The sequence below is a fragment of the Saimiri boliviensis genome, chromosome 2 (assembly GCF_048565385.1).
Source record: "Saimiri boliviensis isolate mSaiBol1 chromosome 2, mSaiBol1.pri, whole genome shotgun sequence".
Classification (NCBI taxonomy): domain Eukaryota; kingdom Metazoa; phylum Chordata; class Mammalia; order Primates; family Cebidae; genus Saimiri; species Saimiri boliviensis.
In genome coordinates, this window is record NC_133450.1 from 87,116,864 (window position 1) to 87,140,496 (window position 23,633).

At 44.2% G+C, this 23,633-nt stretch overlaps 1 protein-coding gene across 5 annotated transcripts in view; it reads left to right on the plus strand.

Moving 5' to 3' along the window:
- FAM81A (family with sequence similarity 81 member A) overlaps positions 1 to 10,801 on the plus strand; it is a 135,006-nt gene extending 124,205 nt beyond the window's left edge. For 3 of the 5 annotated variants that reach the window (XM_039469083.2, XM_074393847.1, XM_039469084.2), the window contains 3 exons: positions 450 to 585; positions 3,027 to 3,222; positions 8,319 to 10,800. In XM_039469083.2, the coding sequence (XP_039325017.1) occupies positions 450 to 585; positions 3,027 to 3,222; positions 8,319 to 8,443 (457 nt within the window). In that variant the 3' untranslated portion in view covers positions 8,444 to 10,800. Of the gene's footprint in view, positions 1 to 449; positions 586 to 3,026; positions 3,223 to 8,318 lie in introns of all 5 variants that reach the window. The other 2 variants (XM_074393846.1, XM_074393845.1) reach the window with 1 other exon arrangement.
- The last annotated feature ends 12,832 nt before the right edge of the window (positions 10,802 to 23,633 follow it).

The window sequence follows — 23,633 nt, forward strand, 5'->3', positions numbered from 1 at the left end:
GACTGGATAAAGAAAATATGGTACTTATATACCATGGAATACTATGCAGTCATAAAAAGGAGTGAGATCATGTCCTTTGCAGGGACATGGATCGAGCAGGAAGCCATTATCCTTAGCAAACTAATGCAGGAACAGAAAACCAAACACCGCATGTTCTAACTCATAAGTGGGAGCTGAACAATGAGAACATGTGGACACAGGGAGGGGACCAACACATATTTGGGCCTGGGGATTTGGGTGGGGGAAGGCAGAGCATCGGGAAAAATAGCTAACGGATGCAGGGCTTAATACCTAGGTGATGGGTTGACAGTACAGCAAACCACCATGGCACATGTTTACCTGTGTAACAAACCTGCCCCTCCTGCCCATGTACCCTAGAACTTAGCATTTTTTAAAAACACTGTTGTACATGTAACTTGCAAATTTCTTCTTTTTTTTTTTTTTTTAAGATTTAAAGGTACAGTTGAAGAACTCAGTAACCAGATATTATCTGCACGGAGTTGGTTGCAACAGGAACAAGAACGGATAGAAAAACAGCTTTTACAGAAAATTGACCAGCTTTCCTTGATTGTTAAGGAAAACAGTGTAGGTATTGATGTTTAGCAATAATTTAGTGAAGTTATTCGGTGGGGGCCTACCCTGTTTGGAGGTTCTAGCAGGGGAGCGCAGCTACTCGTATACCCTTGACCGAAGACCGGTCCTCCTCTATCGGGGATGGTCGTCCTCTTCGACCGAGCGCGCAGCTTCGGGAGGGACGCACATGGAGCGGTGAGGGAGGAAGGGGACACCCGCCTAGCCAGCCAGATCAGCCGAATCAACCCTGGCGATCAATGGGGTGACAGATGTCGCAGCCAGATCGCCCTCACATCCATGTTTGGATAATAATACCTGATAACTCATCACTGATTTATTTGGCACCACCTAAAGCTGTTCAGTTGTTTCTTGCCTTAAAATCCGTTTCTACAGTTTATATTGATTCTTTTCATTCTTCATAAGGACATAGAACACTTTGACTTGTTTTGGTTAACAAAGACCAAGTAGAAAATTCCACCTAAAATGAACTTAAGCCGAAACCTTAATGATCCAAATTGTTCATCTGCATTTCTACGTAAAACTAAGAATTACCAACTTCGTCCTTATTTGTTTTAATTTTTTGATGTGGTTTTGCTTTATGCCTGGTATTGAATAGGTTTCTCCCTCCAGATCACTCCTTTCTACTGTAGCTGTATGTGAGATACCACAGTGTAACATGTGAACAGAATCCACCATTTTGTCCCCATTTTCTTCTCCTTTCTCCGAGTCTCACATAGAGCCTAAGGTTTGTAGAACTGCTCAAAAATGGTATCAAGAAAGTCTTGTGCTGGGGGCAGTGGCTCATACCTGTAATCCCAACACTTTAGGAGGCTGAGGCAGGAGAATCACTTGAGCCCAGGAGTTTGAGACCAGCCTGGGCAACGTGGTGAAACCCCATCTCTACAAAAAAAAAACACAATTAGCTGAGCATGGGGGGCGCATGCTTGTAGTCTGAGCTACCCGGGAGGCTGAGCGCAAGTGAAGCTTGAGCCCAGGAAGGTCAAGGCTACAGTGAGCAGGGACTGCACCTGTGCTGTAGCCTCAGCCACAGAGCGAGACTCCATCTCAGAATTTAAAAAGTCTTACATGTGTAGCATTCAAAAATCATTATGGTCCCAAACCAGTACCTGGCAAGCAAATTTTTGTTGGTTTTAATTATTTAGCGTGACATGTCTCTCCCCATTCCCTTTTCTGACACTGTTTCCTCTTGTTGGATGTGGATGACTGAGCTGCAATGATGGGTGCAGTTTACATCTCTGACTCTGCTCTCTCCAGATGTGGAGCCACTGAATTGCAGTCTCTGCCCTGAGCACCATCAAGAGAGCATTATCATGCCGTAACCCACTTACAGCCTGGAGTCTGTAGTCCTGCCCTCCATGCTCACTGGCAGACGCAGATTCCCGTAAAAACCAAGCATGTGGAAAGGAAAGGAAAGAGAATACTTAATTTTTATACATGATTTTATATATATTTAAAATATTAAATATTTTCTTTTAAATATTTCCCCATGTTTCCATCTACTGATTGACTTAGTTGGGTTCATACTAATACATTTTACTAATAATTCTTGGTCTTTGGATCACTGTTTATATATGGATTGGTTGAATTACTAATAGTAAACCCCAGGCTAATGGTGGCTTTCATGAAACAGAAGCTTATTTTTATTTCACATAACACAGTCTGAGTATAGGTAATGCAGGACTGATATGATGGCTTGTCAGTCTTCAGTGACCCAGGACCCTTCTAGTTCACCTGTTTGCCGATCCTAGAGTGATCCATATCCTCATAGTTTAGTATGGCTGCTAGAACTCCAGCTGTTCTGACTGAATTCCAGAAAGACAAGGAAGAAGGAGGGGTAAGGATATATATCAGCTGTCTTTTAAATTTTCTTGGAAGCTGCCATGTACACTTGTACTTACATCTCATTGAATGTAGTCTTTTTATTTTTCATTTTTGAGACAGAGTCTCACTCTGTTACCCAGGCTGGAGTGTAATGGCGCAATCTCGGCTCACTGCAACCTCCGCCTCCCGAGTTCAAGCAATCCTCTTGCCTCAGCCTCCCAAGTAGCTGGGATTATAGGCGCCCACCACCATGCCTGGCTAATTTTTGTATTTTTAGTAGAGACAAGATTTTACCACGTTGATCAGGCTGGTTTTGAACTCCTGACCTCAGGTAATCCGCCCTCCTCGCCTCCCAAAGTGCTGGGATTACAGACGTGAGCCACCACACCCATCCAGAAAAATGTAGTCTTTATTTTGAATGACCTTGTACCTAGCCAAAAATCAAGGATTTTTTCAGGAAGAAAGGGAGAATGGATATTAGGGTGGGCAACAAGCAGCTGTTGCGAATCTGTTCCTTGCAGATTGTTGTTAAATGATATTATGGCTGATTCGAATGCAATGCGGATTTTCTTTTTGGAGTGATTAAGTGCAGTTCTTATCATGGATCTCAGGGAGCCAGTGAAAGGGACATGGAGAAGAAGCTCAGCCAGATGTCGGCCAGACTTGACAAAATAGAAGAGGGTCAGAAGAAGACTTTCGATAGTCAGAGAACAAGGCAGGAAGAGGAGAAGATGCACGGACGAATCACCAAGCTGGAGTTACAGATGAACCAGAACATCAAGGAAATGAAAGCGGAAGTTAATGCTGGTAGGCCAGAGCCAAAACAGCTCACATGCTTTCTTTTCTGTCTGATCTAAAACTTATTAATCAGTATCTCCTGCAACGACCCATGAACCTAGCTAAGGGCAATAACCATGAAATATCCTTAGTTGACTTTCTAGGTACCTCTGCTGTATTTTCTCAGTAGCTACAATGCTGTTTGAATTTCAGCTATATAAAGAGCTACCATGAGAGACAGACAGACAAAACTGAAATTGCTTAGCTGGCAACTGAGATACATTTTCTTTAGCACAATCTGCCAGTTCTTTTCTGTTCGTAGCCAAGGTTAACATGTCTCAGAAGGAAGCACGTATCTTTGAAGAGTTTTTGAGGGCTTATTTTACGTGGTGTTAGCAGTACAGAACCACTCTGGCAATGAATGATTTTCCTCTTCTGGTAGGTCAGCAGGGCCTATGAATTCACACTTGCTTAGAGAACATTAGAGATGGTTTCAAGTTCTGAGTGCTGTTATATACAGGAGGCATTAGATTTACACTCTGAACTCAGGAACATGGAACGGCGACCCCTAAGTAGAAGGTACCTGAAGACAGATTTTAACTCAATATGAGACAGAAGTATCTTAAAGTTAATGAGGCCTAAAAGACACTGATGGCTTTGGGAGCTCGAGGGCTCTTTGTTACAGAACGTTACTCAAGTGGAGACTGGTTAATTGTGGTCAGGAAGAAGACGTTCTTGTAGTGTGAGGAGTGGAACTAAATTCCCTCCTAGCTCCTTCCAATTGTGTGATTCCGTGAATCTTCTTCTGTGAAATTGTTCGGTTTTGGCCACTTGTAAATAAAAGTGCCACTTATGCCAAGAATAATTTTGTCATTACCACCAAATGTGTATTATTTATAGGAGCTACAGTTAAATATATGAATTGGATAACTTGTAAAGATAAAAATGAATTTTCTTTCTCAGTCTTTGGACTATTAAAATATGGTATTTGAATATTTTATCAATGTTTAACTTCACATCATTCCCTGAATGAATGTATTGTTATCTATTTAACATACCATTGAGGATGTTAATATTTAGTACCTAATATGAAAAGCATCTGAGCGTTTTTAAAATTAAAGCCGGCCGGGCACGGTGGCTTACGCCTATAATCCCAGCCCTTTGGGAGGCCGAGGCAGGCGATCACAAGGTCGGGAGATTCAGCCTGGCTAACATGGTGAAACCCCACCTCTACTCAAAACACAAAAAATTAGCCAGCCATAGTGGCGGGAGGCTGAGGCAGGAGAATCACTTGAATCTGGGAGGCAGAGATTGAGGTGAGCCGAGATTGTGCCACTGCACTCTAGGCTGGGGAGCAGAGTGAGACTTCGTCTCAAACAAAACATATATATCTATAAATAAATAAATAAAATTAAAGCCATTTTCTTTATTAAAAATATAATATATGTGTGTATATATATATATTTTTTGAGATAGAATCTTGCTCTGTCACCCATGGTGGAGCGCAGTGGCATGACCTCAGCTTCACTGCAACCTCCGCCTCCAGGGTTCAAGCGATTTTCCTGCCTCAGGCTCCTGAGTAGCTAGGATTACAGTCGTATGCCACCAAGCCCAGCTAATTTTTTTTGTTTGTTTTTTTGTTTTTTTGTTTTTTGAGATGGAGTTTTGCTCTTGTTACCCAGGCTGGAGTGCAGTGGCGCGATCTCGGTTCACCGCAACCTCCGCCTCCTGGGTTCAGGCAATTCTCCTGCATCAGCCTCCTGAGTAGCTGGGATTACAGGCATGCGCCACCATGCCCAGCTCACTTTTTGTGTTTTAGTAGAGACGGGGTTTCACCATGTTGACCAGGATGGTCTCGATCTCTTGACCTCCTGATCCACCCGCCTCAGCCTCCCAAAGTGCTGGGATTACAGGCTTGAGCCACCGTGCCCGGCTTTTTTTTGTATTTTTAATAGAGACAGGGTTTCACCATGTTGGCCAGGCTGGTCTTGAACTCCTGACCTCAAGTGATCCTCCTACCATGGCCTCCCAAAGTGCTGGGATTAAAGGTGTGAGCCACCAGGCCTGGCCACATGATGCCTTTTTACCCCTTTATTATTTCCTTTTTTTTTTTTTTTTTTTTTTGAAATACAAAAAATGACAGGGGCTCACTCTGTTGCCTAGGCTGGAGTGAAGTGATGTGGTTGTAGCTCACTGTAGCCTCCTGGGCTCAAGTTGTCTCCCTGCCTCGACCTTCTGAAGTTCTAGAACTATGGGCATGTGCCACCATGCCCAGCTCATTTTTTTATTTAAAATAAATGCTTTAGAGATGGGGTCTCAGTATGTTGTTGAGACTGGTCTGGAACTCCTGGCCTCAAGCAGTCCACTTGCCTTGACCTGCCAAAGCACTGGAATTACAGGTGTGAGCCACTGCCTGGTCACTCTTTTTATTATTTCAGTGTATATATCCCAAGAACAAGAATATTCCCTTATTCATAACTTCATTACAATGTATCATCCATGAAATGTTTGTTAATACTCAATTTTTAATGTGCCACTCTTTCCTTTTCCAGTCCAGTGTCTTTTTTTCTTTTCTAATTACATGGTTTTTTGTTTTTAAAAAGTGTTGTGTATATTTAAGGTATACAGTAAGATGTTCATATTTTGGTATACATATACATATTCAAATAGTTACTGGATTCAGGTAAGTTAACATATGTATCATCTCACAGGTATTCGTGTGTGTGTGTGTGTGTGTGTGTGTCTGTGTGTCTGTGTGTGTGTATGGCAAGAACACCTGAAAATGTACTCTTTTAGCAAAAATCCCAAATACAATAGAATGTTATTGACTCTAGTCCTCATGCTATACATTAGATGTCTGGGCTTGTTCATATTGCACATCAGCAATTTGTATTTTTTAACCTACATCTCCCCATTTCCTCCTCTTCCTCCCCACCTTTGGTAACCACCATTGTATTCTATCTCTGTGTTTTTGACTTTCTTTTTTTGTTTGTTTGTTTTTTGAGACGGAGTCTCACTCTGTCACTCAGGCTGGAGTGCAGAGGCATGATCGCGGCTCACTGCAACCTCTGCTTCCCAGGTTCAAGTGATGCTTAGGCCTCAGCCTCAGCATCATACCTGGCTTATTTTTATATTTTTAGTAGAGATGGAGTTTCACAGTGTTGGCCATTCTGGTCTCAAACTCCTGACCTCAAGTAATCTCCTGACCTCAAGTAATCCACCTGCCTTAGCAGGCCTGCCTGCCTGCTCTCTCTCCCTCCTTCCCTCCCTCCCTCCCTCCTTCCTTCCTTCCATTCTTCCTTCCTTCCTTCTTTCTCTTTCCTTTTTCTTTCTTTTTTGATTCCACATTTGAGATCATGCAGTATTTTTCTTTCTGTATCTGTCTTATTTCACTTAGCATAATGCCCTCCATTTGTATCCATTTGTGACAAATGGCAGGCTCTCCTTTTTTTTTTTTTTTTTTTTTGTAAGGCTAATATTCATCATATGTGTATATACACACTTCCTTTAATCACTAATGTTTTGATGGACACACTTCAGTTGCTGCTCTATCTTGGCTGTTGTAAATAATGCTGCAGTAAACAGGAGAGTGCAGATATCTTGATGAGGTAGTTATTTAGTTTCCTTTGGGAATATACCCAGTAGTGAGATGGCTGGGTTGTATGGTATTGTATTTTTAATTTCTTTAGTAACCTCTATACCAAACTTGTCCAATGCACAGCCCACAGACCATATGTGGCCCAGGATGGCTTTAAATGCAGCCCAACACATATTCATAAACTTTCTTAAAACATTATGAGTTTTTTTTTGCGATTTTTTTGTTGGTTTAGCTCATCAGCTATCATTAGTGTTAGTGCCTTTGACATGTGGCCCAAGACAATTCTTTCAGTGTGGCCCAGGGAAGCCGAAAGATTGGACACCCCTGCCCTATACCGTTTTCCCCAATGGCTGTCCCATTCTGCATTACCACCGACAGTGTCCAAGTGTTCCCCTTTCTTCACACTGTTGCCAGCACTTGTACTCTTTTGTCTTTTAGATACTAGCCATCTTAGCAAGTGTGAGGTGGTTTTAATTTGTATTTCCCTTATGATTAGTGATGTTGGCCCTTCAGGTTCTAATCCAGAATTATACATCGTATTCAACTGTCATGTTCCTTTATTTAGTCTCTATTCATCTGGACCAGTTCCTCAATGATCTTGACATTTTTAATGAATATCATACAGGCAAAATTTTGCTGACTATCCCTCAGTTTAGACTTGTTTGCTTCATCTTTTTTTTTTTTTTTTTTTTTTTTTTGAGATGGAGTCTCGCTCTGCCCCTAGGCTGGAGTGCAGTAGCACCATCTTGGCTCACTGCAACCTCGGTTTCCCGGGTTCAAGTGATTCTCCTGCCTCAGCCTCCTGAGTAGCTGGGACTACAGATGTGCACCATCATGCCCAGCTAAATTTTGTATTTTTAGTAGAGAAGGGGTTTCACCATGTTATCCCGGATGACCTCCAGCTCCTGACTTCAGGTGATCAACCCGCCTCGGCCTCCCAAAGTGCTGAGATTATTGGCGTGAGCCACCATATCAGGCCTGTTTGCTTGATCTTGATATAATTTAGGTTGTGCTTTTTGGTATTCTTTGAAAATGTCAATAAGTGATGTTGTGCCCTGCCGGGGGCATCTTTTCAGGAGTTACATGATGTTGGTTTCTCCCAGTATTGGTGTCATTAACTTTGATCACTTGGCTAAAGTGATATATGTCAGACTTCTGCATTATAATAGCTCCTTTTTCCTTTTTGTAATTAAAAAGTAATCTCTAGGGAGAGATTATGAAACTCACCTGTTCCCCATCAAACTTTTACCCCAGGGGTTTTAGCATCTATTAGTAACTTCTGCCTGAAGCCGGGCGCGGTGCCTCTTGCCTGTAATCGCAGCACTTTGGGAGGCTGAGGCGGGTGGATCACCTGAGGTCAGGAGTTCAAAACCAGCCTGACCAATATGGTGAAACCCCATCTTTATAAAAAAAGAAAAAAAATAATAAAGTAATTTTTGCCTGAATCAACCATTACTAGATGCTATAGAATTTGATACAGCATTGTTTGTGAAATATTAACTCTTGTGACCTTTACCTGTCCTTCAAGGGTTTACAGCCGTCTATGAAAGCATAGGATCCCTCAGGCAAGTTCTCGAGGCCAAGATGAAGCTGGACAGGGACCAGCTACAGAAGCAGATTCAACTGATGCAGAGGCCGGAAACCCCCATGTGAAGGGAGCTGGCACAAGGTCCTAAAAGACGCTGTTGCCAGTGGGGCCAGGAGCCAGATACCTCTGTAGCCAGGCCGTCACCACATTCAGGATTGTTCTATCCGTGGCGTGCATGTGCCAAGAAATGTGTTTTTATGGGTCTAAACGTTTACCTTGAGTCTTGAAAATACTCTAAAAGTATGAAATACCATTTCTACCACTTTATTTCACTTCTCTAAATTCAATGGAAATCCCCACCCGCCCGTATTTTGAAAGGCTTTTATCTTCTTCATTTTATGAATGGAAAGATGACAATTTTTCTTCAATGCTTGATGCACTAGCAAAGACTGTTTACTATTTTGAAAAATGTCATAGTGATTTTTTTTAAATTAAGAAACTAATGAATCATCACAGGAATGTGTTGCTCCTCACCCTAAATTAAGAGAATGTTCCAGTAGATTAGCCTTCAACCTTTGAGTCCAATTTGGATTTTATTATTGTTGTCTATGCATTTCTTATATTGGTTATCTCCTTGTAAATCTTCTGTCTTTTGTAAGGGGAAAGGATTTAACACTTAGAAGAAACCCCACCATTTATGTAATGAATATAGTTTAAAAATTGCTAACTGCCATATGGATTGCAAATTAAATGGAAACTTTAGATATTGTAAGGCTCAATATCTACATTGACCACCTAGGTATTACAGGTTTTAATATTTAAAACTATTTTTGAATTATCCACAGCCTGTATAGTGATAGCCATATATTTAATAATGGAATGGTGGTTAACAGTCTATTTACTGCACAATTACTTGTTCACTAATCAAAATAGAATGTGATACTTTTTCAGACTTTATGATCTCTCTGTCTCCAAAATTGGCACAAAGTGCTGGAGTTTGTATACACTTATTGTAACTGTATTTTCGTGCCTTGGTTTTCTCATGTTAATGCACTGTACTCTGTAAGTTTTGCAGACAAAATAGAAAGTAAGATAATTTGTCAGAAGTATGATGTAAAACGGGAATCTTCTGTATTTTTTAAAATGTTCTAAAAATTTTGTCACTGTTAAGGGATTAATCATTCAGTATTACTAATGGAATAGAAATTCATACTTTTGTATGGACAACAATTCATATTGATATTGCATTTATAGCACTGTCAAGAAACTTTCATCTTGAGCAACTTTGTAGATGATGGGTGTTTTATTTTCAATTGCCGTATTTGATCAGTCATTGAAAATTGGCCCAGTGCTATTTGTTCATCTCTGTATGTAAAAACCGACAGTGAGACATACCGTTTTGAACTGTGAGGGTGCCCCAGGAAAAAGAAAAACAGGAATATTTTAACACTTAAAAAGAAAAATTTTTTTGTTTGCCAAGGACTCAGGAAAATAAAAAGCATTTTCTATTTTTAGGATAAATCACAAATGAAATCTCTAACTGGCTATTACTGTTTACCCATATAAAATATGCTGCTAAAGTACATATGTTACTCTCGATGGCTTGGCAAACTTTCTTTTTTCAAATTTGGACATGAGAGGTTATATAGGGACTATATCATCCAACACGTATTTTCTCATTTTGTCATAAATTTCCACTTAACAAAGAAAAAAAGAGGCGAATGCTCTTTTGCAATCAGAAAGTGAATTTCTTTTGTGGTAGCGTACACGCGTTTCATGTGGTCCACGTTTAAGCACAAACCACAGCACAGGAAGCCACACCCCTCCAGCATCTCTGTTCCCTGGGGTCTTTGAGGAGGAGGAATCAGAACATCGACACCTGGGAAGAGCAAAGTGGGGAGCACTAGCTGGACCTGGCCGAGGGGTGATGTAAGTAGGTGACATGCGGCTGCCAGCTGAGCTTCTCAGGTGCTTCTGACATTGCCAGCCCCATGAGAGGAGCCACCACAGGCGTGCTCCACCTCGGCTACACGTTGGAATCATCTGGCGGAGTTGGGAAGGTCACTGATGCCCCTCTGTGTCTCCTAGACGGTGAAGTCTGAACCTCTGGGAGGTGCGTCGCAGGCATCAGTGTGTGCGCGAGGCCTGCACGTGTTCCGGTGTGCGGCCGAGCCACGGTGCAGTACTCTTCTCACCAAAGCTCAAATGGGAATCAGCTTCCATGTTCTTTCCTCAACCAGAAATTTGCAATAAAAAGAAAAATGAAATTTTCCAGTAAATGTGGTGTATGACTTTTAAATTTAAAAGTCTTTTAGTGCTGAGGTAAAGACTGAATTAGGTAAAATGCCATAGGAAATATTTCTGTTTGCTCTCTGTGGAAACGCTTTGATGGTTGAAATAAAGTGCTCAAGTGCTGGCAGCCCCTCTGAGGACTGGAATGTCATTGGGAGCTGCTGGTCTGTGGGCATCGGCTCTGTGGGGCCTTCTCTGCGGCCTTCCTGTCTCTGGCAGTTCCTGGGTGTGTGCTGTGCTGTGTGCCCGTGCCGTGTCCCTTGTGCCTGTCAATTCACTCCATTTTAACTAGTTGATTCGCTACCATTTCCCCGTTTTACAGATGAGAACACCGAGTCACCTAAAGGTGAAGCAACTTGCCCCAGATCCTATAGCTAATAAGTGGGAGCCATGATTCAAACCAGGCCGCCCATTTCCAGTGTGGGTGCGTAACCAGCACACTGCACTACCTCTGAAGACGCATCTTGGCTTCCCACGTAAGTGACTTGCTAGGCCACCAACACCAGCCATATCTCTACATGAGCTTCGCCTCCTGCCATCTGACTACCCTTGCTTTTAGCTGCCCCAATTCCAAATACCTAATGAGGCAATCTAATCAGCTTGTGGAATGTCTTCCCTTGGCTGTATCAATGGAGGCCCCAGAGGTGGGGAGAGTTGGGGCTACAGGACTTGCAGGGTCGCAGGTATTTCATCCCCTGCACATGGGCCGTCCTGGGTCGCGGGCCCTGGCTCTGTACATTGGGAGAAGGATTGTGCTGGGGGAGTTTAGAGCAGAACAGAGAAGATGGTTCCATTCAGGTGTAATTATCCCAGTTTCAGGGTGAAAATCACAAAGCATTGTGACATCAGTTCCTTGCTCTGCTACACAGCTCTCCTGACACGTTGTTTATAACCCGGCAGGTTGCTTCCACCAGCACGAGTGAGAGAGAGGGCGAACAGGAAAAAGGCTAGTCTTTTGTAACCTCATCTCAGAAGTGTCAAGTCACCACTTCCACTATTCTCTTCATGAAAAACAAGTCCAGTGCAGGCACGGCAGGAGGGGATCACACAAGGGGCCGAACACCTGGGAGTGGAGTCACTGGATGACATTTTACCGACTGCCTGCTCCAGCCAGAACCTGGGCTCTGATAGGTGGGCCTGCAATGCAGTATGGACTCTGTAAAAGGTCCTTCAGCTTTGAATTTATGAAAATGACAAAATAACTTTTTGAGATGAACTGATCCAAACATGGCCCAAGATGAACTGACAATTTCATGTGAGAGAACTTAGAAGTGGATCTCCCTACCCAAAAGAAGTGAAAATGGGAACTCGGGTATGTGTACCCCTGGGTGAAGTGGCTCATGCTTATAATCATTTGGGAGCACTTTGGGAGGCCGAGGCGGGCGGATCACCTGAGGTCAGGAGTTTGCGACCAGCCTGGCCAACATGGTGAAACCCCATCTCTACGAAAAATACAAAAATTAGCCGGGTGGCACATGCCTGTAATCCCAGCTACTCGGAAGGCTGAGGCAGGAGAATTGCCAGAACTGGGGAGCAGAGGTTTCAGTGAGCGGAGATCACGCCACTGCACTCCAGCCTGGGCAGCAGTGTGAGAGTCTGTCTCAAATTAAAATAAAAAGAAGTGTAAATTCTCAGGCCCCACCCAGATGTAGTGATTCAGAAGCTCTGAGATAGGCGCACCAATTTGCTTCAAGTCCTGCAAGTGATTCTGATGTCAAGTCTGAGAACTGTTGTGCTAATAAGTAGCCATCAGTTATGTGGATTTTTATTTATTTAGGAGACAGAGTGCATGGTAATCATCGTGAGCCACCGCGCCGGCGGATTTTGTTTTGTTATTGTTGTTTACAGTCAAGAGGTCTTTAAATTTTTTGGTACCTATTATGCCTTAAATCCACAGGGAATAGGTTCCAGCACTCAGGGTCCCTTCTGATGGTTCTCACAAAGTGTGCTTCTCTGCATGAAGCAGGCTGGTGCTTCAGTGAAACCCAGGTACCTTTCTCTTTGGTTTCCTTCTTTTTCTGATCATTTTCCAGCATGCCTTTAGGAAACTATCTTGTCTCTTTAAGTGCTTCATATGCTCAACATATAGAGTATTTCTCTTGGCAAGAATCTTGTTTACAGAAATGCCAACAGCATGCTGGGTAGCACTGTAGACTTCCAGCTTCACCACGGTAACACTCGTGGGGTATTCCTTTTTGAACAGCACCCATTCCCTTGATGTCTACAATTTCTCCTTTCTTGTAGATTCTCATGTGTATGCCCAAAGAAACAACTCTATGCATTCTAAAAGGCCCAGGGAAGAGTAGGCAGGTGCTTCTCCTCCTTCCCTTGTTTTCATCATTTAGGCAAATTATAAGACGGTGGTTCTAGCCAAAAGAAAACGTGGTCATTTAAATGTAAATATAAAATTGTTTAGAATTAGGTATATCTTTTTTTAAATTGCATTTTCAGTTTTGAGGTACATTAGAAGAATATGCAAGATTGTTGCATAGGTACACACATGGCAGTGTGATTTGCTGCCTTCCTCCCCTTCACCTATATCTGGCATTTCTCCCCATGCTATCTCTCCCCACCTCCCCACTCCCCACTGTCCCAGGTATATCTTACACTTCAGTTTCCCAGTTGTACTAGTCACATTTCAAGTGTCAGCAGCCTCATGTGGTTAATGCCTACTATATTGCCTGTGCGAGTGTGGAAGAGTTCTATGATTGCAGAAATTTCCGCTGGATAGTCCTCAAAGTGTCCCCCGATGAGCAGCCCCTGGAGCCGCAGTTTACCGGACTCCTTCAATGTGCGGCCTGATATGGTTTGGCTGTGACCCCACCCAAATCGCATCTTGGATTTCCAAGTGTCATGGGAACGGAACTGGTGGGAGGGAACTGAATCACGGGAGTCGGTTTTTTCCCCTGCTGTTCTCGTGATAGTGAATAAGTCTCACGAGATCTGATGATTTTATAAAGTTCCATTCCCCCGCATATGCTCTCTTGCCTGCCACCATGCAGGACATAACTTTGCTCTTCATTCGCCCTACGCCATGAATGATTATGAGGTCTCCCCAACCATGTGGAACTGTGAGTCAACTAAACCTCTTTCCTTTATAAATTACCCAGTCTTGGGAATGAATTTATTAGCAGCATGAACACAGAGTAATACACAATCTTGTCTATAACTCTGCACCATCATCTGTCAGCCTAAAATGGCTGGAAATGCTCTCCAGTCTCACTCCTACAATATCATGTCAGCTGTTCCTGTTAGAATAATTTCCTAGGTCTTTGTTTCTAAGATTTTATCTTTAAGCAAGATGAATAAACTCTAGAGGTCTGGACGGGCATGGTGGCTCACGCGTGTAATCCCAGTACTTTGGGAGGCTGAGGCAGGTGGATCATCTGAGGTCAGGAGTTGGAGACCAGCCTGACCAGCATGGTGAACCCCCGCTCCCTGCGTCTCTGCTAAAAATATAAAAATTACAGCTGGGTGTGGTGGCACGTAGCTGTAATCCCAGGTACTTGGGAGGCTGAGGCAAGAGAATTGCTCGAACCCAGGAGGTGGGAGGTTGCAGTGAGCTGAGATCGCGCCATTGCACTCCAGCCTGGGTGACAAAGTGAGACTCTATGTCGAAAAAAACCTCAGACATCTGCTGTATAACATTGCACCTGTAGTCAACAGCCATGTGTTATACACTTAAAACTTCGTTAAGAGGGCAGATCTTATGTTACATGTTCTTACCACAATAAAATACATTTTAAAAAAATATTTTCACTAGGCAGGCACGGTGGCTCATGCCTGTAATCCCAGCCCTTTGGGAGGCCGAGGCAGGAAGATCACAAGGTCAGGAGACTGAGATCATCCTAGCTAACATGGTGAAACCTCATCTCTGCTAAAAATACAACAAATTAGCTGGGCATGGTGGCACACATCTGTAGTCCCAGCTACTCGGGAGACTGAGGCAGGATAAATGCTTGAACCTGGGAGGCGGAGGTTGCAGTGAGCCGAGACTGTGCCAATGTACTCCAGCCAGGGGAATAAGAGCAAAACTCCCTCTCAAAAAATAGAAAACAAAACAAAACAAAACATTTTTTTTTTTTTTTTGAGACGGGGAGTTTCGCTCTTGTTACCCAGGCTGGAGTGCAATGGCACTATCTCGGCTCACTGCAACCTCTGCCTCCTGGGTTCAAGCAATTCTCCTGCCTCAGCCTCCTGAGTAGCTGGGACTACAGGCATGCTCAGCTAATGTTTTGTATTTTTAGTAGAGACGGGGTTTCACCGTGTTGACCAGCATGGTCTCCATCTGTTGACCTCGTGATCCACCCGCCTCGGCCTCCCAAAGTGCTGGTGGGATTACAGGCGTCAGCCACCGTGCCCGGCAACAAAACATTTTTATCTCATCTGTCAGTTCTGATCAGTAGATAGAAGTGCTTGGAACACTGTGTTGGGAAGGATTTGGTGGCTGGTGCCAGATGCAGGGGGAAGAGCCAAGGTGTGTCAGCCTTGGGGAGGGGCTGACGGAGTGGTGCCTTGCCTTGTGTACCGTGTCTGCTAGGGTTGCCTCAGGACATCCTCGGCATGTGGGAGGCCTGGCAAGGGCTTGTGGGCCAGGAGAGTCCAGTAATTTTGATGCTCCCTAGTGGGAGGCCCCTTGCAGTTCTGGGATAAAGGTGAGTCACCATGAGACATTCACCCTGGTAAATTTAGAGGGGCAGAAAACACTCTAAGATTATATTTTAGTGCAGTATTTTAAAAGATCAGCATTAATACTAAAAAATTCCAGATGAACAAAATATCAAATCTTAACTAAAGACCAGAGCTGACTGTGCTATGTGGTGTCATTTTGGAATTGAGGCAAAAGAAAAAGTATTTCCCTCTATAAACATGTTTTCAAGCCGGGCGCGGTGGTTCAAGCCTGTAATCCCAGCACTTTGGGAGGCCGAGGTGGGTGGATCACGAGGTCAAGAGATCGAGACCATCCTGGTCAACATGGTGAAACCCCGTCTCTACTCAAAATACAAAAAGTTAGCTGGGCATGGTGGTGCGTGCCTGTAATCCCAGCTACTCAGGAGGCTGAGGCAGGAGAATTGCCTGAACCCAGGAGGCGGAGGTTGCAGTGAGCCGAGATCGCGCCATTGCACTCCAGCCTGGGTAACAAGAGTGAAACTCCGTCTCAAAAAAAAAAAAAAAAAAAAACATGTTTTCAGGCATAAATTGGACATACTGTTTTTTGTGAGAGTTTAAAAAATTTTGACCTTTTGAAATATTATTTACTTGGTTACTGAGGTTCTGGTCTGCCCCTCTCCTTATTACTGTTTGTTTGTTTGTTTGTTTGTTTTTTAAAGACAGGGTCTTTGTCACTCAAGTTGGAAGCTATGGCTTGATTATAGCTCATAGCTCATTTCAGCCTCAGTCTCCTGAGTAGCTATGATTACAGCTGTGCACCACCATGCCTGACTAGTTAAAATAAATTTTTTTGTAGATATGGGGTCTTGCTATGTTGCCTAGGCTGGTCTTAACTCCTGGCCTCAAAGAATTCTCCCAACGTGCTGAGATTACAGGTGTGAGCCACCACGCCCAGCCTCTCCTTACCTTTTGCATTTGAGGCTGCCTTACCCTAATCTTCACCCTGCCCTGCCATCTAGAAATCTGAAGCTAAATTCAGTGTTCAGTTTTTTTTTTTAATTGCATTTTAGGTTTTGGGGTACATGTGAAGAACATGCAAGATTGTTGCATAGGTACACACGTGGCAGTGTGGTTTGCTGCCTTCCGTCCCCTCACCTGTATCTGTCATTTCTCCCCATCCTATCTCTTCCCACCTTCCCACCCCCATCCTTCCCCCATTTCCCCCCAACGGACCCCAGTGTGTAGTGCTCCCCTCCCTGTGTCCATGTGTTCTCATTGTTCAACACCCGCCTATGAGTGAGAACATGCGGTGTTTGATTTTCTGCTCTTGTGTCAGTTTGCTGAGAATGATGGTTTCCAGGTTCATCCATGTCCCTACGAAGAACACAAACTCATTGTTTTTGATGGCTGCGTAATATTCCATGGTGTATATGTACCACATTTTCCCTGTCCAGTCTATCATTGATGGGCATTTGGGTTGGTTCCAGAGTGTTCAGTTTTTATAATCAACTTATCTTAGGCGTATCTGATTGCTTTAGATAGTCTCTGGTCTGTTTTTATTTCTAATTGCCATGCTTTGTTTAATTTTTAAACTTGTGGTTGGCTTGGTGGCTCACGCCTGTAATCCCAGCACTTTGGGAGGCTCATGCGGGGGGATCATGAGGTCAGGAGTTTGAGACCAGACTGACCAACATGGTGAAACCTCATCTCTACTAAAAATACAAAAATGAGCTGGGTGTGGTGGCATGCACCTGTAATCCCAGCCATTCAGGAGGCTGAGGCAGGAGAATCACTTGAACCTGGGAGGCAGAGGTTGCCGTGAGCCAAGATTGCACCATGGTACTCCAGCCTGGGCAACAGAGTGAGACTGTCTCAAAAAAAAAAAAAAAAAATTAAACTGGTAGTTCAATTATTCTTGAAACTGACAGGCCACAGGTTAAGCAAAGATCTAACTCTGAGCAGGTGTGACTCCTCTGAGACATGAGGAAGAGAGGGAAGGGAGGGAAGATGACTGCAGGTTTCCAGCACTTACCATAGGTCACCAGAAAAGTGCAAGGAGCTCTCCAGCACTACCGGGCCTGCCCGTGGGATTCACTGTCCTTTGCTGCCCCCACCTGGAGAGAATGAAAACTCCTAGGGAACCTCTTTCTGTAGGGAGAACCGAGAACCAAGGAATGTCTCAGGAAAAGGCATTTTGAAACCGCCATTGCAAAATCATAGCTGAGACAGCAAAAGATGATCTGACCTAGCCAACTCCATCTTGCTTCTAAGCTCCAAGCTGCCCTTGTTCATTCCTGGGCATAAGCTGAACTAATGTGGGGAGAAACTTAGTTTATAGTTTAAAACAAAGGAAATTAACAGCCCTTTCCCAAAACAAACCCTCTTCTTGCCTGAGGACCAGACTGCCTTTGTAGGACTAACAAATTAGCCACAAGATTAGAAATTATGGGTTAGGAGTCTTGCAGCTGGAGGCTACAAGAGTTTGACCCTCCCCAGATTGCTCCTGGGGATAACATCCCTATTGCAAAGCCTGAATTCAGTGCTTGAGATATTTTGCAGACCCTGTACTTGATGTATTAGCTGGCACCACCCAGATCAATAAACTGGCTCATCTGATACTGTGGCCCCCACCCAGATACTGACTCAGGGCAAGACAGCTTTGATGTCCTACGATTTCATCTCCCACCCAGCCAATCAGCACTCCTTACTCACTGGCTCTGCCCCCAACCACCAAATTGTCCTTAAGAACTGTGATCCCTGAGGCAGGGAGTGGTCGCTCACGTCTGTAATCCCTGCACTTCGGGAGGCCAAGGCCTGCGATCACGAGGGCACTCATGACCAACATGGTGAAACCCCTTCTCTACTTAAAAAAAAAAAAAAAAAAAAAAAAAAGCCGGGCACGGTGGCTCAGGCCTGTAATCCCAGCACTTTGGGAGGCCGAGGCGGGTGGATCACGAGGTCAACAGATCAAGACCATCCTGGTCAACATGGTGAAACCCCGTCTCTACTAAAAATTCAAAAAAAAATTAGCTGGGCATGGTGGCGCGTCGCTGTAATCCCAGGTACTCAGGAGGCTGAGGCAGGAGAATTGCCTGAACCCAGGAGGCCGAGGTTGCGGTGAGCTGAGATCGCGCCATTGCACTCCAGCCTGGGTAACAAGAGCAAAACTCTGTCTCAAAAAAAAAAAAAAAAAAAAAAAAAAAAAAATAGCTGGACATGGTAGTGTGTCCCTGTAATCCCAGCTACTCAGGAGGCTGTGGTAGGAGAATCGCTTGAACCCAGGAGTCAGAGGTTGCAGTGAGTCAAGATCTTGCCACTGCACTTCAGCCTGGTGACAGAGAAAGACTCCGTCTCAAAAATAAATAAATAATTAATTAATTAAAAAAATAAATAAAGGAAGAGACCACGTTAAACAACTCAGGATAAGGATTGGAAGATGAAGTTGAGAAAGCTCTCTCTGAAGTTAGAATAAAAAGAAAGAGCCAGGCGCAGTGGGAGGCCAAGGTGGGCAGATCACCTGAGGTCGGGGGTTTGAGACCAGCCTCACCAACATGGAGAAGCCCCATCTTTAAAAAATAAATAAAAAGAAAGATTAAAATGGGAAAATAAGATAAATATCAGTCCAGGAAGTCAAACATTCAAATAATATGTTTCATTAGGAGAGATATTTGAGGGAGGAATATTATCTTGTATTGTTTTTAAGCTATTTCCCCAGACCTGAAGGACTGAGTCTCTAGATTGAAAGAGCCCACCTAATACCCAGGGAAGTCATGAAATAGTCCCACACCAAGGGTCACCATATTGACGTTTCATATGCCAAAGATAAATAGAAAATGCTAAAAGTTTCCAGTGAGGAAAAAGCAGATGAAGTACAAAGGACTAGGTCTCTGGTTGGGATCAGACTTCTCAATGGTGACACTGGAAGCTAGAAACAATGGAATGACACATTAAAAATCCTGGGAGAACATCATTTCCATACAAAAGTTTTATGCACAGATAAGTTATCAAACACACATTAGAGTAGAAAAGAGGTGTTTTCAGTCACAAAAGAGACCAAATTTACTGAATGGATGTGGTGGCTCACACCTGCAATCCTAGCACTTTGGGAGTCTAAGGCAGGTGGACTGTTTGAGTCCAGGGGTTCAAGACCAGCCTGAGCAACATAGACCTCATTTCAAAGAAAACAAAAGGTAGCCAGGTGTGATGGTGTGCACCTATAGTCTCAGCTACTTGGGGGCTGAGGTGGGGGGATCACCTTAGCTCTGGAGTGCGAGGCTGCAGTGGGCTGAGACTGTGTCATTGCACCCTAGCCCAGGTGACAGAGTAAGACCCTGCCTCAAAAAAAGAAAAAAAAAAAAAGATAATAAATTTCCCTTCTGTGTTTTCCTTCTCATGCGGTTGCTGGAGGAAGCAGCAGAGGATGTACCTCACAGAAATAAGGGAGTAACTGCAAGAAAAAAGACAAGGGATCCAGGGACCCGGGATACAGCAGAGATAAGAGGAAGAGGGGGTCCCAGGACCGTGGCAAAAGGTGTTTGCATATCACCAGTAGGAGGAGTTACCAGCAGCCAATCTGAACGGGTCTGCAGCAACCTCAATCCTTGCCTCCTCAGAAGAAAGAATTCAACCGAGTGGCATAAGGCAGAAAAAGAGATCGAGGTGTGTTTCAGAGCAGGAGTGGAAGTTTATTTTATAAGGCTTTAGAACAGGAAAGAAAGGAAAATACGCTTCAAAGAAACCCAAACGGGCATGCGAAGCTCACGTGTGGCCTTGAACTGTGAGCCTAGGACTTTCTGGGCTGGCCCCTTTCCCATGAGTCTTCCCTTAGGGCGGCCGCCTGCCTGCGCAGTGCCCTCCTTATGCTTGCGAAGGAGCAGGCGTTTGTTCAGGAAGTTGTACACGTGCCCATCGGAGGCTTTCTTCCCTTGTCCGGAGGAGTGCTCCAGAGGGCACATTCCACCATTTTGTCTCAGTGCACATGCCTCAGAAGTTGCTTCTTCCTGGCATCTGTGTTCAGTTCACACTTCAGTGCAACAGATGCAGACTGTCAGGAAACGGCCTCTCCCTGGCGCCAGCTGCCAATTTCTCACGTTTAGAGAGGCAGTGTGATGACTGCCGAACCAGCAGGTGATTCCTAGTGGCTGGGAGAGCCCTCACCTGCCCCACTCATGCCTAACTACCTGTAACGTGCAGGGCCAGGGGCAAGTGTCCAAATGAAGGCCCATCTGCGGTTATAAATCAGACTAACAGACTGTCAAACTATACTGGAATCCTCCTACCTTATAATAAACGTAAATCAATGTGTAAGGCTGTGGTTTTTACATTAAAAAGTCAAAATAAAAGAATTTAATTGTTACTGGCAAGTCTGGGTGTCCTGATAATGAGCCTCAGGAATGTTTAGATGATTAATAAAAAAGATGCATAATTGCTGGGCGCGGTGGCTCACGCCTGTAATCCCAGCACTTTGGGAGGCCGAGGCGGATGGATCACGAGGTCAAGAGATCGAGACCATCCTGGTCAACATAGTGAAACCCCGTCTCTACTAAAAATACAAAAAATTAGCTGGGCATGGTGGCACGTGCCTGTAATCCCAGCTACTCAGGAGGCTGAAGCAGGAGAATTGCCTGAACCCAGGAGGCGGAGGTTTCGGTGAGCCGAGATCGCGCCATTGCACTCCAGCCTGGGTGACAAGAGCGAAACTCCGTCTCAAAAAAAAAAAAAAAAAGCATAATTTACAAATGATCATGTATTAGCTCCATAAAGTATGTATTTTTACACTTATTTCAGTGAGTCACTAATTATGTCATTATAATCAAGGTTTTTAACATAATTGCATTTTTGTACTAAAAGAGATAGAAATGATTAAAATGCAATTTTAATTAAATCATTTTGAATTTATGTTTATTTTTGATTTTATTAAAATCGAAATTGTCATGTTTGTAAAATGTTTTTCCTACAATGTTCAAAATTATTAAAATTACTGATCAATTACAAGTTAAAGAAGACAACTTTTTTTTTTTTGAGATGGAGTCTCACTCTGTCACGCAGGCTGACATGCAGCGCTGCGATCCCAGCTCACTGCAGTATCCACCTCCCAGGTTCAAGCAGTTCTCCTGTCTCAGCCTCCCCAGTAGCTAGGACTACAGGCATGAGCCACCATGCCTGGCTAATTTTTGTATCTTGAGTAGAGAGGGGTTTTTCCCATGTTGGCCAGGCTGGTCTTGAACTTTTGACCTTAAGTGATCTGCCTCCCTTAGACTCTCAAAGTGCTGGGATTCCAGGTGTAAGCCACTGTTCCCGGCTAAAGATACATTTTTAAGCAAAAATTATTTAAAGCTGATTTAAATTTTAAAAAATGTGCCTACATCTTGGCCTGGTGCTGTGGCTCACACCTGTAATCCCAACGCTTTGGGAGGCTGAGGCAGGTAGATCACTTGAACTCAGAAGTTCAAGACTAGCCTGGGCAACAAGGTGAAATGCCATCTGTACAAAAAATACAAAAATTAGCCAGGCCTGGTGGTGTGCCTTTAATCCTAGCTGCTTTGAGAGCTGAGGTGGGAGGACTGCTGAGCCCAGGTTGAGGCTGCAGTGAGCTGAGATTACCCCACCGCACTCCAGCCTGGGTGGCAAAGTGAGACCCAGTTTCAAAAAAATAAATAGAGGCCGGGCGCGGTGGCTCAAGCCTGTAATCCCAGCACTTTGGGAGGCCGAGGCGGGTGGATCACGAGGTCAAGAGATCGAGACCATCCTGGTCAGCATGGTGAAACCCCGTCTCTACTAAAAATACAAAAAATTAGCTGGGCATGGTGGCGTGTGCCTGTAATCCCAGCTACTCAGGAGGCTGAGGCAGGAGAATTGCCTGAACCCAGGAGGCGGAGGTTGCGGTGAGCCGAGATCGCGCCATTGCACTCCAGCCTGGGTAACAAGAGCGAAACTCTGTCTCAAAAAAAAAATAAAAAAATAAAAAAATAAATAGAAATAGGCTGGGCGTGGTGGCTCACGCCTGTAATCCAAGCACTTTGGAGGCCAAGGCAGGCGGATCATCTGAGGTTGGGAGTTCAAGACCAACATAGTGAAACCCTGTCTTGGAAGAAAAAAAAAATTAGAAAAGAAAACTTTACCTGTATCTTATTAAATTTTTTTTTTTTTTTTGAGTTGGCGTCTCACTCTGTCACACAGGCTGGAGTATAGTGGCCCCATCTTGGCTCACCGTAACCTCCAGCTTCCGGGTTCAAACGATTCTCCTGCCTCACACTCCCGAGGGGCTGAGATCACAGGCATGCCCTACCATGCCTCGCTAATTTTTGTATTTTTAGTAGAGATGGGGTTTCACCATGTTGGCCAGGCCTGGCCTCAAGTGATCCTCTCGCCTTGGCCTCCCAAAGCGTTGGGATTATAGGTGTGAGCCACTGCGCCTGGCCCTTATTACATATTTTTATGAAAATACGACTATTTATGATTCAGGCATTCGATGTCCATCGAGTTGCCAACGTGCTGTCCTTCCAGCCACATGGCGGAAGAGGTTTCCTGCTCTACGATCTCTGGATGACTCATTATCTCCTGGTTGGCTTCTCAGTTTCCATAATGTGGGTGTTTAGAATAGCTAGGGAGGATTCTGCTTTCTTGAATGGACCCTAATTGACATGATGCTTAAGGAGAGTAATTTGTATCTGTGTAATAGCTATCACACTGTTTGTCCATACCACGTATCTGCTTTTCTTTTGGTGCTGTGTGGCTCTGGTGCTGTAAAAACCAGCACCCTCTAGGGCTAGCTAAGGCTTTCTCAGTACCCGACATTGTGCGAGGTGCTTATCCCTGTGTCTGCCAATAAGTCCTGGCCAGAGCAGACCCTTGTCCTTGCTGCAGGCACCTGCTGGTCCATCATGTCCTCTGGGCTTCCCCAGGAACTCTCTGATCTAGAGTTTACCTGTCTAGCAGCTGCTGTGCTGCTGCCCAAACCATGCTGTGCAGGACCAAATGCCGAGTGTCTTTAGAAAGTCTTCACCTTCCCGACCGCTCCCACAAGGTTCTCAGCTACCTCCAGCCTTCCTGAGCATTTTTACCAGTTTGTCCACCACAGAGTTTCACCCAAGAGGAAGAAAAGGGAGAACATGTTTGTCAACGCTCCACTCTCCTCCCCACACTCCTCTTGCGTGAAGAAGAGAATCAGGCTTTCTATTTCTGCTTCCTCTGTGGGATGACCTTCCATGTTGTCATTTCTTCCTTTCTGGGGAAATGAGGGGGCCCTAAGCCCCTTAATCGTAGCAGGAGTATTCCTTCTGCACCATGGAAGCGAGTTTGTGATCTGACTTAGGCTTAGAGTTAGTGCCCTTGATACAGTACTAGGAGCCTAAGGAACTTAGAAAATTATGGCATGACAAAGTCTGGCTCTTGAGACTATTGAGACTATTT